Source organism: Puntigrus tetrazona, chromosome 23 (assembly GCF_018831695.1).
Source record: "Puntigrus tetrazona isolate hp1 chromosome 23, ASM1883169v1, whole genome shotgun sequence".
NCBI lineage: Eukaryota > Metazoa > Chordata > Actinopteri > Cypriniformes > Cyprinidae > Puntigrus > Puntigrus tetrazona.
In genome coordinates, this window is record NC_056721.1 from 9,621,005 (window position 1) to 9,633,862 (window position 12,858).

Sequence of the window (12,858 nt, forward strand, 5' to 3'; positions counted from 1 at the left end):
TTGCGCTTATCTGGGGTCACGGTGCTGCCCTTCAGGGTCATTTTTCCAGCACGGAACTCTACCAGGTATTTGCTTGAGGAGCCTCGGGATCCGGACACCAAGCTAGGGAACAGAGCTCCAGACGACATCTGTAGCAACAAAAAAAAGGTTATCTATACCAGGGAGGGAAATTACAGTGTTCGCGCAGCTAAATAAGTAGGAAAATATATTTAAAATATATTAAATTATAATACTGTACGTTTTATTATTTGTTTGTTTGTGTAGCACAAACAGAACTATACGAGTATATCTAGGCCTCTATAGTTATTAGCTGTAAAACAGTAATAATAGTAACGGATAATACACAAATCCCGACATATATAGGGAGAAATTGATAACAATTAAGCAGATATTTAAGTCGCACTGCCAAGAACAAAATATTAGCATCCTTATCTTGGAGCATCACTGCCTGAGATGTATCAGTCTGCGGCCTGTTTCGGTGTAGTAAATGTACAGGAAAGTTATAACATACGGACATATAACACATTATAATTAAAGTGATGTAAATATAAAATGAGTTAGCTACTAATCTATGACTACATGAGCAACTGATCCGAAGCTAAACCCGAAGCTAACACTGCGAGTACTAAGGAGACCGTTTAAAACCGAAAAGGTCCATGCTTTTAAACATTGGCATCTACGTTACGCACCTATAAATGTAGTACTAACGAATATGTATGGCGATAGTGGTATATGACAAACATAAAACTTACATTTCTCGCTTTCTAGCCGAATTTTAAGAACTCTTCACTTCACTCTTTCACTTTTCTGATGTCGACCAAGCGCTACTAGCACAAGGGGCGGGGCGTGCGTTCGATTGGTGGAGGATTCTTCGTCTTTTGCTCTGATTGGTGGTTGCACACGTCAATTATTTCCACACAAATTACGCTGAATTGTGCAGTTACGAGTTTATCAAAGACAGACTGGGGTGATAAGCCTACCATTTTAGAGGAGTTAGATTACATCTCACCACTGTTAAAACATTTTAGATCTAATTAGTTGCACTTTGCTGGGCAAATAGGTTACTTGTCTGGCATGCATGAACAATTCAATCATTCAGATGATATGAAGAGTGTTAACAGGAGAATCATTGTTCTCTTAGGTTTCAAAGAAGTCTTGTTTATTTCACAGTAGTTATGACTACTGAACTAGGAAGAAATCCATAGCAGCTATCATGCAATTGTTTGTCACCTTCTGTATTATTAGATACATTTGTATTGAGAGTATAGTCTGTGTACACGTCTGTGTAACATTGCCACTTAAATGTCCTTTAAACATAATTTCTCAGACCTTGGAGCAAAATAGACTTTAAAAAAAAAGGGTTGCCTCTTGTGCATTAGCAATTCTTTGTCAAATAATTGTTGAATCATCTTATAATTATACACCTAAACCAGTACCAGTTTGGTATAAATAAAGACATATAAAACACGTTTTTTTCTGTTATGTTTAATTAGATCTTCTTTATCCATGACATTGATCAGTTCACATTTTAGGTCAAATTAATGCAAAACAAGAGGGAATATTTCACAAGCGTTCTCATCATTAAACATATGCCAGAAGCTAAAGCTTCTCCCAAATGTTTTTCTCAGAAAATTTGGACTGATGCTTGTCAATTCCCTTTAGACAGAGAAGAGCGAACTGAAATTGAATTAGTGAGGTCTCGTATATATTATTAATATTGCTAGGTTAGAAATGAGCAGATTTATAAGACAGTATAAGTGCATTTCATGTGGTCTATACAAATGTAGTAAAAAGTCACAAAACGTCATTGTACAATTATGTAAAGCCATCATAGCACCACAGTGGTATAATTTGGGCTTCTATCTGTGAAATGCACAACAGAAACAATCAGTCCCTAGCGTCACGACCAATATCAACAGCTTTTAACACACAATGACTTGAACATATTGAGTGTATGCTTGCTTTACATAGTTGCATTCACTGTGACCACGTTTATTTGTATATTAACTTGATGTGATTGCTATAGGAATAGCTAACAAACAGGGCACAAAATCATGAGACAATTGGGGATAAGATGTTTTTTTAATGTCTCATGATTTTAAGGGCTTCAAAAGACTTTACATTAGCAGCTGGTGGAATAATATACTCATACTTCTAACCGCTAGTAAGCATTGATAGTGAGATTAAATAATTTATGTTTAGACATGCCACAATATAGTGTAGAAAATACAGAGGGACATAAATTGTAGTTAACTTTTTCATTTAAAGTATGCCATTGCCCGAAGCTTGGCATTTGGAATTGTACGCACTACATGGAACATATTAAAGATAAATACTCTTGTGCTACACAATAGATGATGAGCTCCCATTAAGTGTAGGTGATAAAGATTTCTCTATATAACAGTGGTTTTAATCACTGCAGTCACATACACCTTTCTCCATCTAACCAATTCTAGGCAAAACAGCCCAAACAGTGTGAAAAACCACCAGCAAAAGCACTAGCATGCTTGACCAAAAAAGTATTTTACATAAACAGTGGAGCTTATTGACACATTAAGGTGTACAACTGACAGACATTCCCATCAATGTTTGCATAGCTTCTGAAATTTGTGAGTGTTAAAATCACAGTATTGTTTAAAGTTTCAAAATAAAAGACAGCGGCGTCTTTCGTGATCATCTGAGGTCATCTTGTCTACGATTTGTATGTCTGGAAAACAATTAGTCCTTGCAGAATGAAATTTTCTGTATGGCAAAAAGCATGTGTACAATGAAGCACATTCGGAGCATTTTTGGTACATATGTGTGTGTGGGCAAAGGTGAAGCACCTTGACATTCGTGAGCCATTAAGTGCTGAAATAAAAAAGAGATTAGCACCCATCTCCATTTCATTCACCAGGATGTATCACTCAACAATGCAGTCCTGACGAGTTATATGGCTTTAGTTTCTACAAGAGAAAAGTCGCTTTGGCAACCATAAACACACTGAAAACATCAATCCTAATAGGTTTTGTGTTATGTATACTTTTTTAACAATTAAAAAACACATATTTCCTTTTTTTTTTTTTTTTTACCAAGTAAACCTTTTTTTATGAGCAGCTTTAATTTTTGTCTGTCAAACTAAAGCAAAACAGATCTAAAATATATTTATAAATGTGTGAGAAAAGAGAATATTAGGTTTAGTAAACTCCCCTGTACCATGGAGATGGTGAGTTTTGGCCCAAGAGCCTAATCAGTGAGATATAACCATAAGATTTTTTGGGAGGTGGGGGGGGACTCGTTTTCATTCCAGGTACTCAAAATCAGGCAGAATCTTTAAAATGTTAAGTTCCTGCACATCATGCATACCAAAAACAGAGGTCATATTTTGAGATAAGGATAAAGCATATAATAGAGATGATAAAATAGCATTAGTTTGAACAAAAATGATGCACTCCTAATAGGTTCTGAGCAGCCTCACATTTCAATAACGACAAAAATCTTCACAGATGGCACTGCAGTGATGCCATCACTAACCACTTGTACCCATAAAATGAACACCTGAGTGTAACTAGCGAGACGCATGGAAAGGTAAGTTAGCACATACTGTACATAAACTAGCAATTTCTAAACATACTGAGGATTGCACAGAATGTTTAACTCAAAATCTAACATACATGAAAAAAAAAAATTAAGGCATTCCCTACCTCTCAAAATAAATAAATCCATTCACACTGAATTTCCAGATTCTAGTAAAGAGTAGAACTCGTGGAGAGGCTTTGTCTAAAAAACTGTTCATATGAATCTCACATTCCAACAAATAATGTGAAAAGAGCTTAAGGAGAGGAGATGATATGGATTGAGTGAAGGAGAGCAAAGGATGAATCTCAAGACTCTTTCAGTCTTCCCAGCCAAATCAGTAGATGTCTGGAAGGTGAGAATACCTCCTGTCAAAATAACCACCCTTGTAGATCCAATCTGCAGCTCCAGTGTACGGATTATTGCCTTGTTGGAACCATCTTGGAAAGATGAAAGGTCAAGAAGGTTATAAAAAGCCTCTTCAAACTCTCCACAGAAAGTTTTTAAGTGATGGTATCTGCTACTGTTTTCAAATGTTGCAGTCTCAGAAATGGCTGGCCGGCTTAATTAAATAAAAGTTTTAATGCCTGTGATTGGCTAGTTTGTGTTTTAAAGCCATGCCAGCTTCATGGAAAATAAAGTTGACATAGTAGACTTTTTACACCTATATGTATACGTTTGCTTTAGATAATGCTAAAACTCTAAAATGACAAATAAAAAAAAATGAATAAATAAATCAAATCAAATAATAAAATCAGGATCAATTACCAAAGAAAAAAAAAACATAAGGCAGAACAAATTAAATATGTTTCAAATATAAAGGACTTGGTCTGTCTTCATTTGATATAATTTTCATGAGCTGCTTTCATTTTTCACACAAAGACAAAAAAAATCTGAATTATTTCTAAATGTTGACAAAAGCGAATATACAAAATACAAAAGAAATAAGTGGATGGTTGCGTTCCTAATTCAAACACTCACCTCGTAGACCATTCTTCCTCGTCCTTAGCACGCTCTCTTCTGGCAGCTCTCTGCTTCTCTTCCAATCTCTCCTTCTCTCGACTTGCAGTATCTGGAATTTAAGAATAGCTTTTAAATTTATAGGTAAATTATGTATAGCTACGTGCAGAAGATAGATAACTGGGCAGATGGCGAGCCAAAAGAGAGATTGTGCCTACCGATATCCCCATTCTCCATAGCTCTAATGTCAGGCCGCAAACGACAGTCTGTTGGTGCTATGACTCCAATCATGCCAGGCTCCAGCTCATTAAGCGTCATGGCAAAGTTGGTAAAATTATACATCTAAACAGAATTGGGGATTAAAAAAAGAAAAGTAAAGAGATAATTAGCATAACATGCAATCACCCAAGACAGATGTTGGAGTCATGGGGGGCTTGGGGTTACCTGTGGTGAGTGTGGCGGTCGAGGGGCTACTCTCCACAGCAGTGTACTGCCTGGGATCATAGTGACTGTCTCCTGAACATCTGGCATTTCATCTGCATCATCACCCCCTGTACTCTGCTCCTAATCACAAGCATACAGTACTACCAATAATAACCCATAATACCTTACATACCTATGAAAACCAGTAGATGTTACAGACAAAGCAAGATCAGGAATTAAATAGACTAGAAAAAAATGAACTACAAATTCTAGCATGATGCTGGCTTAGTTACTGTAGCTACACTAGTAAAACAAAACAAAAAGCAACTGTCTTTACCTTTATTCTCACTGAAATTGCATGTTAATATAAAGAAAGGAAACAAAAATGTACTTCCAACAAACACATTGCAGATGATTTATATTAAAATGTATTAATTTGCAATAAATTGATAAAAGTTGACAATAAAGACATTTATAATGTTTATAATGTTATTTCTAATAATACAGTTTATTTTAACTTTCCAGCTTACAGCATTGATACTCAAAAATATATGCTGAGTACCAAATTATTAACTTATATTCTTTTGAAATTAATAACTTTGTAAAATAGTTCAGAAAAAAATTACCAAGGAGTTTGTCTGTTGATATTTCTTTTATAGTTCAGTAAAGGATTTTCAGTTGGCATAGTGCTGTCTTGTAAAAGTTTGCAAACAGTCTCTATTGTGGTAAGCAGTGAAGCCTCTATTTGAGGATGCGTGAGAACCCTTTCAGACTTCCATGTGAAAACAGAACAGAAAATAGACCACAGCTCTGCAGTAAGAGATAAATGACTTAACGCTTTTTACCTGCTTGTGTTTCTTGGAATCTCCTCCACTTTTCTTCTCTGCTTTCTTGTTGGCTTCATAGACTTTTGGCTCAATGCTATACACGCACTCGGTCCACTTCCCATATATAACCCGATGCTTCTTTTTACTGAAATACACCCAAACAAAATGAGTCACAAACACAAGCGTCAAATCCGGAAAAAAATTACATCACAAATGCCAAAGTACATACACAAGCCAGCTGTAAAAGGCATTGCTGATGCTGCCTTGTTTGCTACAGACACAAAGTGGATGTGCAGAGTGAACTCTACAGGCCGGGTGCCAGATATACCCACTGACATTTGATATGAATGACTGCTCACCTCTTGTCCTGGATATGTCCCTCTACCCTATGCAGCTCTTTGCCAAACATGCCGCATGGCTTAAAATTCAGCACACACTTGTCCCCAGTGCTAAAACGAACAGAGAGACTTCTCAGTTGAAAATAATGGAACCAGTGAACATTAATCCACATATGACATGGAAAGATCACAATGCAGACTTTAAGACAACAATATTTAAATGCTGAAAAAGGCTGAAAATGCAGGCAGAATATTTAGTAAGAAAGGAAAGAGATGAAGTACCTGTGGTTGACAATCTCCACTGTTCCATACTGCTCAATCCACAGTTTACCCAGAATAACGTTGTGCACACAGCACAAAGGGTTTGTCCATGTGTAAGCTTCTCTGTGTCTGAGAGAGAGAAAAAGAGTTAAAAACAGCTTAACCAAAACTTACGCCCAAAATCTCTTATATACACATACAAAACATGCTAAATAATAAATGGACATTCCAGCATGTAACTTATCTAGCAGATGATGCTTTACAAAGCAAGTTACAGTACATTAAAGGCAGGAAAAGGTCACTGCCTTGCTTTAAGGGTCCAATTGTACTTGAGGATATCAATGACTCTCCAGCTCCAATAAAAAAAAAAGTGATCATGTTAGTTTTGCCAAACTCACTTGGAGAGCTCAAGTGTCATAGTGCCTTTAGGCTCTGCCTCCACACTCTTCCCCCAGAATTTCAGTTTAGGGTAGATGGAGCCGTGAAACGAGAAGTCCTGATTGAGTGACTCTGAGTAGAAGGCGCTGATTGGTGGATGGTGGCTCACCTGTTCTGAGATCATGCGATAACCCTCTTCATCCCTGAGCACAGATATTCCAATTGTTGGTGCAAGCTAATTTGAATTTACATATTCAGCTTTGTAGTTGACGATAGCTTTTATGTTCAAATGTTCTTCAGATTTACCTTGTAAGTTCAAATGTCTCTCCTAATAAAGGGTTAAAAGGTTTTCCAGTTCTGTCCCATTGTGACGCAACAGCAGAAATGGCAAATGCGGCAACAAGCTGACAAACAAGATGCACACATACTGTATGAGAGCAAAATATAAAGGATTTCTGCAGGGCGTAAAACCAACTAAAGAAAATGTAAGAAATAAATGATAAGTTAACAATATCAAAATGTTCTCTAAATCCAAATATCTAGAGTGCACACATGTGCACACAAGTTTGAAAATACAACTACCATTAAATATTCATTACTTTTTAACTCAGTTTACAAATAAAATTGCTTAAGTGGAACTATTACGATATGTCCTTATCACACTGGAAAAACAATGATGGTGAAAAGAGTTTATGTCTTGTTTTCCAGAGCAATACCTAAAGATTGTTAAAACAAGATGCATTGTGAAGCAAAATACCAATCAAAATTAATATAATGATCAAAATCAGGTTTATGATTAGAAAAAAAAACACAACAATCTGTTAGTTTTCATGTCCTGCTGAAAGATATTAACTCTGCTTTTAAGCATTAACTTAAATAAGACCTTTATTTCACATCACAATCCAATACATCTTGATTTAAGCCTTTTTAGGTATTTGAATTGGAAAACAAGACAAAATACTGAGGAACACCCATTTTTTTTAAAAGCGGAAAATTAAGACCTGCAGAAACCCTAGAGGCACTAACCTGCATACGCTCTATATTATCAGAAAGTGTACAAGCTTTATGGATGAGGTATGTATGTTCCATGTACTCTGTAATCCTCTGCAAGAAGCTCAGTGGTTCGTTGAAAACAATGGGCATTGTTATCTTGGACAGCTCCTGCAAAGATAAAGTATTCCCAAACAGAAATGGCTTGGCACGTGAACGATGACACCACACTTTTACAGTTTCATACTTCATGCTGTGTCTGAATGGAGCACTTTTGACTAAGCTGTTGTTTGGTCAAAGTAGCTTATGCTCACCATTCCGATGCATTTCTTCAAAAAGCCCCATACGCTAAAATCATTTCTGGAGAACATGGGTGCTGGCAGAGTAGTCCTGAATACACAGACGCGCACAAAAAAATTCATTACACAGTCCAACAGATAAACATCTTCACATTTTGTTTCCTGCCAATGAATATTATTTCACAGCATTGAGACTCCTTACCGCCTCTCCCATACTCCATTTTCAGATGGACCTTTGCCATTCACCGTCTGCTTGCTTTCATAGATGCAGGCATCTTTAAAGCTGACTTCACACGAGTCGTCCGATTCTAAACCTGAGACAAAAGAGAGATTTAGCCATAGGTTGTGATGAAAATGTGATGTACAGCACTTAACGTCATCACGTACCTGTCTCAGCATCATAGAACTCTTCCTCGCTGTTCATGATGGACAGTTACTGCTGCTGATGTCAATCAGAAGACATTGTTTCACAGTTTGAATATGTTCTGTAGAACAAACCAGAGAACGAGTTTGAAAATTAAAAAGAAATAAAACTAGACGTAGTTAGTCGAACTAATAAAAACTAATCGTTAACATACTACTATGTCGTATACCTGGAACATGCTGGAAACTAATGCTGGCCTACTCTCTATCCATTCCCTTATTGAACACACAGAACAAATCCAATCACCTCCCTGCAGTCTTTAAACAGCTGTGCTTGGCAAAACCATCTGATGAGAGTGTCCGACCTAGCTAATCCTTTAATGGCCAATGGCAGCTCATCACAGAGCGAGAGAGCGTGTCAGCATCCGATTGTCATTATTTCAACTGACTGTGCCGATTCACAATGTTGGCTTAATTAAAGAAAGATAGCATTCAGGAATTATGAGGAACATGTACTGCATAATAAATATGAAAAACAAATTTTATAAGAGTTCCTAGACTTTTTGTGTGCTTTGTGAACTCCAGTTTGAATGCCACTTTCATTAAAAGTACATTAAACACATTTAATCAAATCTATGACGTATATAACACCATTCAAAAGTATATTTTAAATTTTAAACTTTATTCCTGTGATGGCTAAGCTGAAATGGTCTGAAAATCATCAATGCCTGAAATCATCTTTCTGAAATCGCATTTGCTGAATGGGTGATTAAGAAATTGTTCATTATATTACTATTAGTAATGTTGAAAATAGTTGTGCTGCTTAATATTTTTGTGGAAATCATGATACATTATTTGGCAGAATAGAATATTAAAAAAGTTAAAAAAATGAAAGCATTCATTTGAAATAGAATTTTTTGTAATATGACAACTTACTATTACTAAACTGTTACTATTTTATACAATTATAAACTATTTTCAGTTTCTTCTGCATGTTGGTTTCATCTGTCCACATGATCTAAACCATTGTTAGGTTATTTATAATCCTAACAATAAATATCGCCGTCGGCTATGGCAGTGGCGCTCCTTGATTGATTATGACTGCTATCCAAGAATAGATACATAGAATTATTTAGCTATATAGACAATATATTAATTTTAGGGTGTGAATAAAAAAAAATCAGTACGAAGCCATAGAAAATATTCAGTCAGTTCACAAATAGACAGATGTTTTACAAATTATGCAGTAATTTAATTAAAATAAGGCTAGAAAATAATAGGCTGAATAAGGCAAAACATAACTTCAGGTAAATGGTAATGTTTCTGTTGTGCAGCAAGAAACTAGAGAAAAACTTTGCAAGATATAAGTGAAAGTGTATTAACATAGTCAAAAGGAGCAGTTTGAGTAAATAATGAAAACAATAATAAAAAAAAAAAAATAATGAATAAAATATTTTAAACAGGTCTAAAAGTACATAAAAATATATTATATAAATGATAAATCGTTAAATTGTTGGTAAATTGGCAATTAATTAGGCTACTATTCTTAATAAGCAATGTTACTGGTTAAAGTCAGTTAGGCCTACTAAAAAATAAATAACTGTAATGTTTGACAGAGCTTAGTTTGGATTCCAGTGAGGAATTCCTAATGTTATAAGCCAGGTTATAATAAACAGATTAGAATTATTACGATATTACTAAATATTCTTGTGTCGGATGTCGTTTTTGTTTTACTTTCAAAATGACAAAATTCAACAGCAAGATTTTTTTTAATCTAAACCACACCACATGACAAACAGATGTTTTTTAAATATTCTCAAAACTGATATCAAAACTCTCGTTCAGACTGCCAATTATACACGTGTGGATGAACAAAATGCAAAGCAGTTAAAAAAAAAACTATTGATCACATAACGGAGGCGGGCACAAATGCAAAGCCGGTTAAAAAACCATTAGCCATATAACAGAGGTGGGCATCATGCAAATTATTTGGAACTCAGAAAGGCAAAGCAGCCACTTAACAAACTGACAGCTATCATATATTCAAACACTCATGTGGTAAACTGCCAATAGAGGAAGTCTTGGCTGGCTGAGCAGCACGTAGCCCTGGACGTTTTGCAACCACTCAAATTTAAGGTAGCTCAACTGAAATGAATGTAGAATAGAGGTGGTTAAGACTGACCGCACGCTTAGAGCTGGAAAAAAGAAAACCTTGGACTCTAAATGTGGATAGGGTTCACACTGTATTAAACTACACATAAGACAGATCGTTTGTAAAAAGAAAAACAAAGATCATTTTCAAGTGTATTATTTAAGTTCCTGTTTTTTTAAGAAACAAATGTTGGCGAGTAATACAATATTTCTACATAATATCATCCAATTCAATTTACAATTTGCACAATTTACTACAAATTACTACAAAAAAACTACACATAAATAATTTATCATAACACTATGCACCTTAACAAAACAGATTGTAATAGCATTATTTAAATCAAATTTGTAAAAAAAACCCCAAAAAACTAATAATAAAAAGAACTTGTCTGGATAATCGGATAATCATTTAAACAATGCACTCTAAAGGGAACGGTTGGATGCACGTCTTTCGGTGTGATACGCTGTTATAACAACAATAAACAGAGAAAACTAGTCGTACAACTGACTAGAAAATGACAGTGTTATAGATCAATGGTGACTAAGACAACCACATAAGTGTCTGTTTCTCAGAAAAAGCGTCATGGTTCCTGTTGGTTGTGCCTGCACAAAATACTGTACCAGTAGTTTTAAAGTAGTTTTGACCTGGATGCAAAGTTAGTTTACTAATAACAGCAGTTAGTTGCTGGTCGTAACTGATGGAAAACACCACTTTAAGCATATAACTTATCAGCAGTACAAAAACACAGGAGTCACATGTCAGTATAGTTTGGGGTCAGTAAGAAGTCTCTTAAGCTCATTAAGGCTGATCAAAATACAGTTGAAACACTAATATAAAATTGTACAATATTATTACAAGCTAAATAACTTTTCTTCTGTTTTACCATATTTTAAATAGTTGTTTATTCCATTGAAGGCAAAGCTGAATTTTCTTCAGTCGTCACTCAAGCCTTCAGTGTCACATGATCTTTTCTAATATGCTGATTTATGCTAATTATTGTTTGTATATATATATTTTTCAGAATAGCATTTATTGGGGGAGGTAATAAAAATATGTCTACTGTCGCTTTTTGTATAACAACCATTTATCTCAATGCACCTCCACAGTATTCAATCAGGTCAAAATGCTTCCCCAGAGTTGGTACTGCTGTCATTACTAACAGATGGATCACAGTAGCATCTTTCATCATATGCACAGGTGTAATGAGTGTCAGCCAAAACAGGGGAGCAAATTAAAATGATCAAAAGAACAGCGCAATCAGTTGATTCAGTATATCATTTAAAAGACATAAAATGCACTGCTTAGCACGTGATCACGTGCAGCACCATATTAACACAACACAATCTACATCCACCCATCCTGACTAGGTGCACTGCCAAATCATAGCCCATATAACGTACATGAGGGCAAGCTGACATTCAAGTTATGTCCCGTTAGATATACAAACATATCTGATACTATGAATAACCTGCCTCGCTCGGCAGCTCCAAACTAAATTAGATCTACTGCGGGCGGAAAGCACTGGGTGTTTGGTTTGAGCTGTTTTGACCCGCGTTAGCCGCTAGCAGTGAGCATTGACCAATAATAAACCCGCATATTGCACATCAACCCGTCGGATATCATTAAAACCTTCAAGAAGGCACAAAACAACACGACGTATAACATCGATCTGGCTTAAAAGACTGTATACTGTGCGTGGGTGGCGTTACCTTTCAATAATGTAAGCTGGATCGCTCCTTTCTCCTCCGGTGGGACAGAAAACAAGCGCCCAGTTTGGGAAGACTGACAGCGGGGCGGATACATTTTGCCAGGACAAGAGAACAAACCGGATTGGAGGGTTAAAGAAGCGGTACAAACGAAGATGGGCGGGGCGACGTTTGATTGACATAAGCAGTAGCCTATTGTGAAAGAAGACCCCTCTGCGAACGCACTATATTAACCTTTCGAAGGGGCGGGGTTATATTGAAGTTACATAAAGGGGTCGGTACTAAAAAGGCAGGGATGTGGGTTATTTATAATCCTAACAATAAATATCGCCGTCGGCTATGGCAGTGGCGCTCCTTGATTGATTATGACTGCTATCCAAGAATAGATACATAGAATTATTTAGCTATATAGAGAATATATTGATTTTAGGGTGTGAATAAAAAAAACCAGTACGAAGCCATAGAAAATATTCAGTCAGTTCACAAATAGACAGATGTTTTACAAATCATGTACAATATGCAGTCATTTAATTAAAATAAGGCTAGAAAATAAGGCTGAATAAGGCAAAACATAAGTTCAGGTAAATATTAATGTTTCTGTTG

General features: G+C 35.9%; 2 protein-coding genes across 2 annotated transcripts in view; both read right to left on the reverse strand.

The window, feature by feature from the left end:
- Nucleotides 1–868, reverse strand: part of LOC122328677 (proteasomal ubiquitin receptor ADRM1-like) — a 6,340-nt gene extending 5,472 nt beyond the window's left edge. The window contains exons 1-2 of the mRNA XM_043224521.1: nt 753–868; nt 1–128 (exon numbers count right to left, since the gene is read on the reverse strand). The exon at nt 1–128 is cut by the window's left edge and continues 82 nt beyond it. Coding sequence (XP_043080456.1) covers nt 1–128 — 128 coding nt within the window. The 5' untranslated portion in view covers nt 753–868. The remainder of the gene's footprint in view (nt 129–752) is intronic.
- Nucleotides 869–1,448: 580 nt separating this feature from the next.
- osbpl2a (oxysterol binding protein-like 2a) lies at nt 1,449–12,363 on the reverse strand. The gene is made up of 14 exons (XM_043224520.1): nt 12,259–12,363; nt 8,419–8,516; nt 8,234–8,345; nt 8,047–8,122; nt 7,769–7,903; nt 7,049–7,146; nt 6,763–6,945; nt 6,386–6,493; nt 6,125–6,214; nt 5,784–5,910; nt 4,960–5,079; nt 4,734–4,857; nt 4,537–4,627; nt 1,449–3,995 (listed from the first exon to the last, which is right to left on the reverse strand). Exons 2-14 carry the CDS (start codon nt 8,453–8,455, stop codon nt 3,893–3,895), a joined length of 1,404 nt encoding a protein of 467 aa, XP_043080455.1. The 5' UTR covers nt 8,456–8,516; nt 12,259–12,363; the 3' UTR covers nt 1,449–3,892.
- Between the last annotated feature and the right edge of the window lie 495 nt (nt 12,364–12,858).

What these genes read in the sequence shown, in the direction of transcription:
- osbpl2a (XM_043224520.1), bottom strand. Translation starts at nt 8,455, where the DNA reads ATGAACAGCGAGGAAGAGTTCTATGATGCTGAGACAG. An exon ending in GAGACATTTGAACTTACAAG is followed by an intron (nt 6,946 to 7,048) that starts GTAAATCTGAAG and finishes ATCTGTGCTCAG; the next exon opens with GGATGAAGAGGGTTATCGCA. An exon ending in GTGGAGATTGTCAACCACAG is followed by an intron (nt 6,215 to 6,385) that starts GTACTTCATCTC and finishes TGTTCGTTTTAG; the next exon opens with CACTGGGGACAAGTGTGTGC.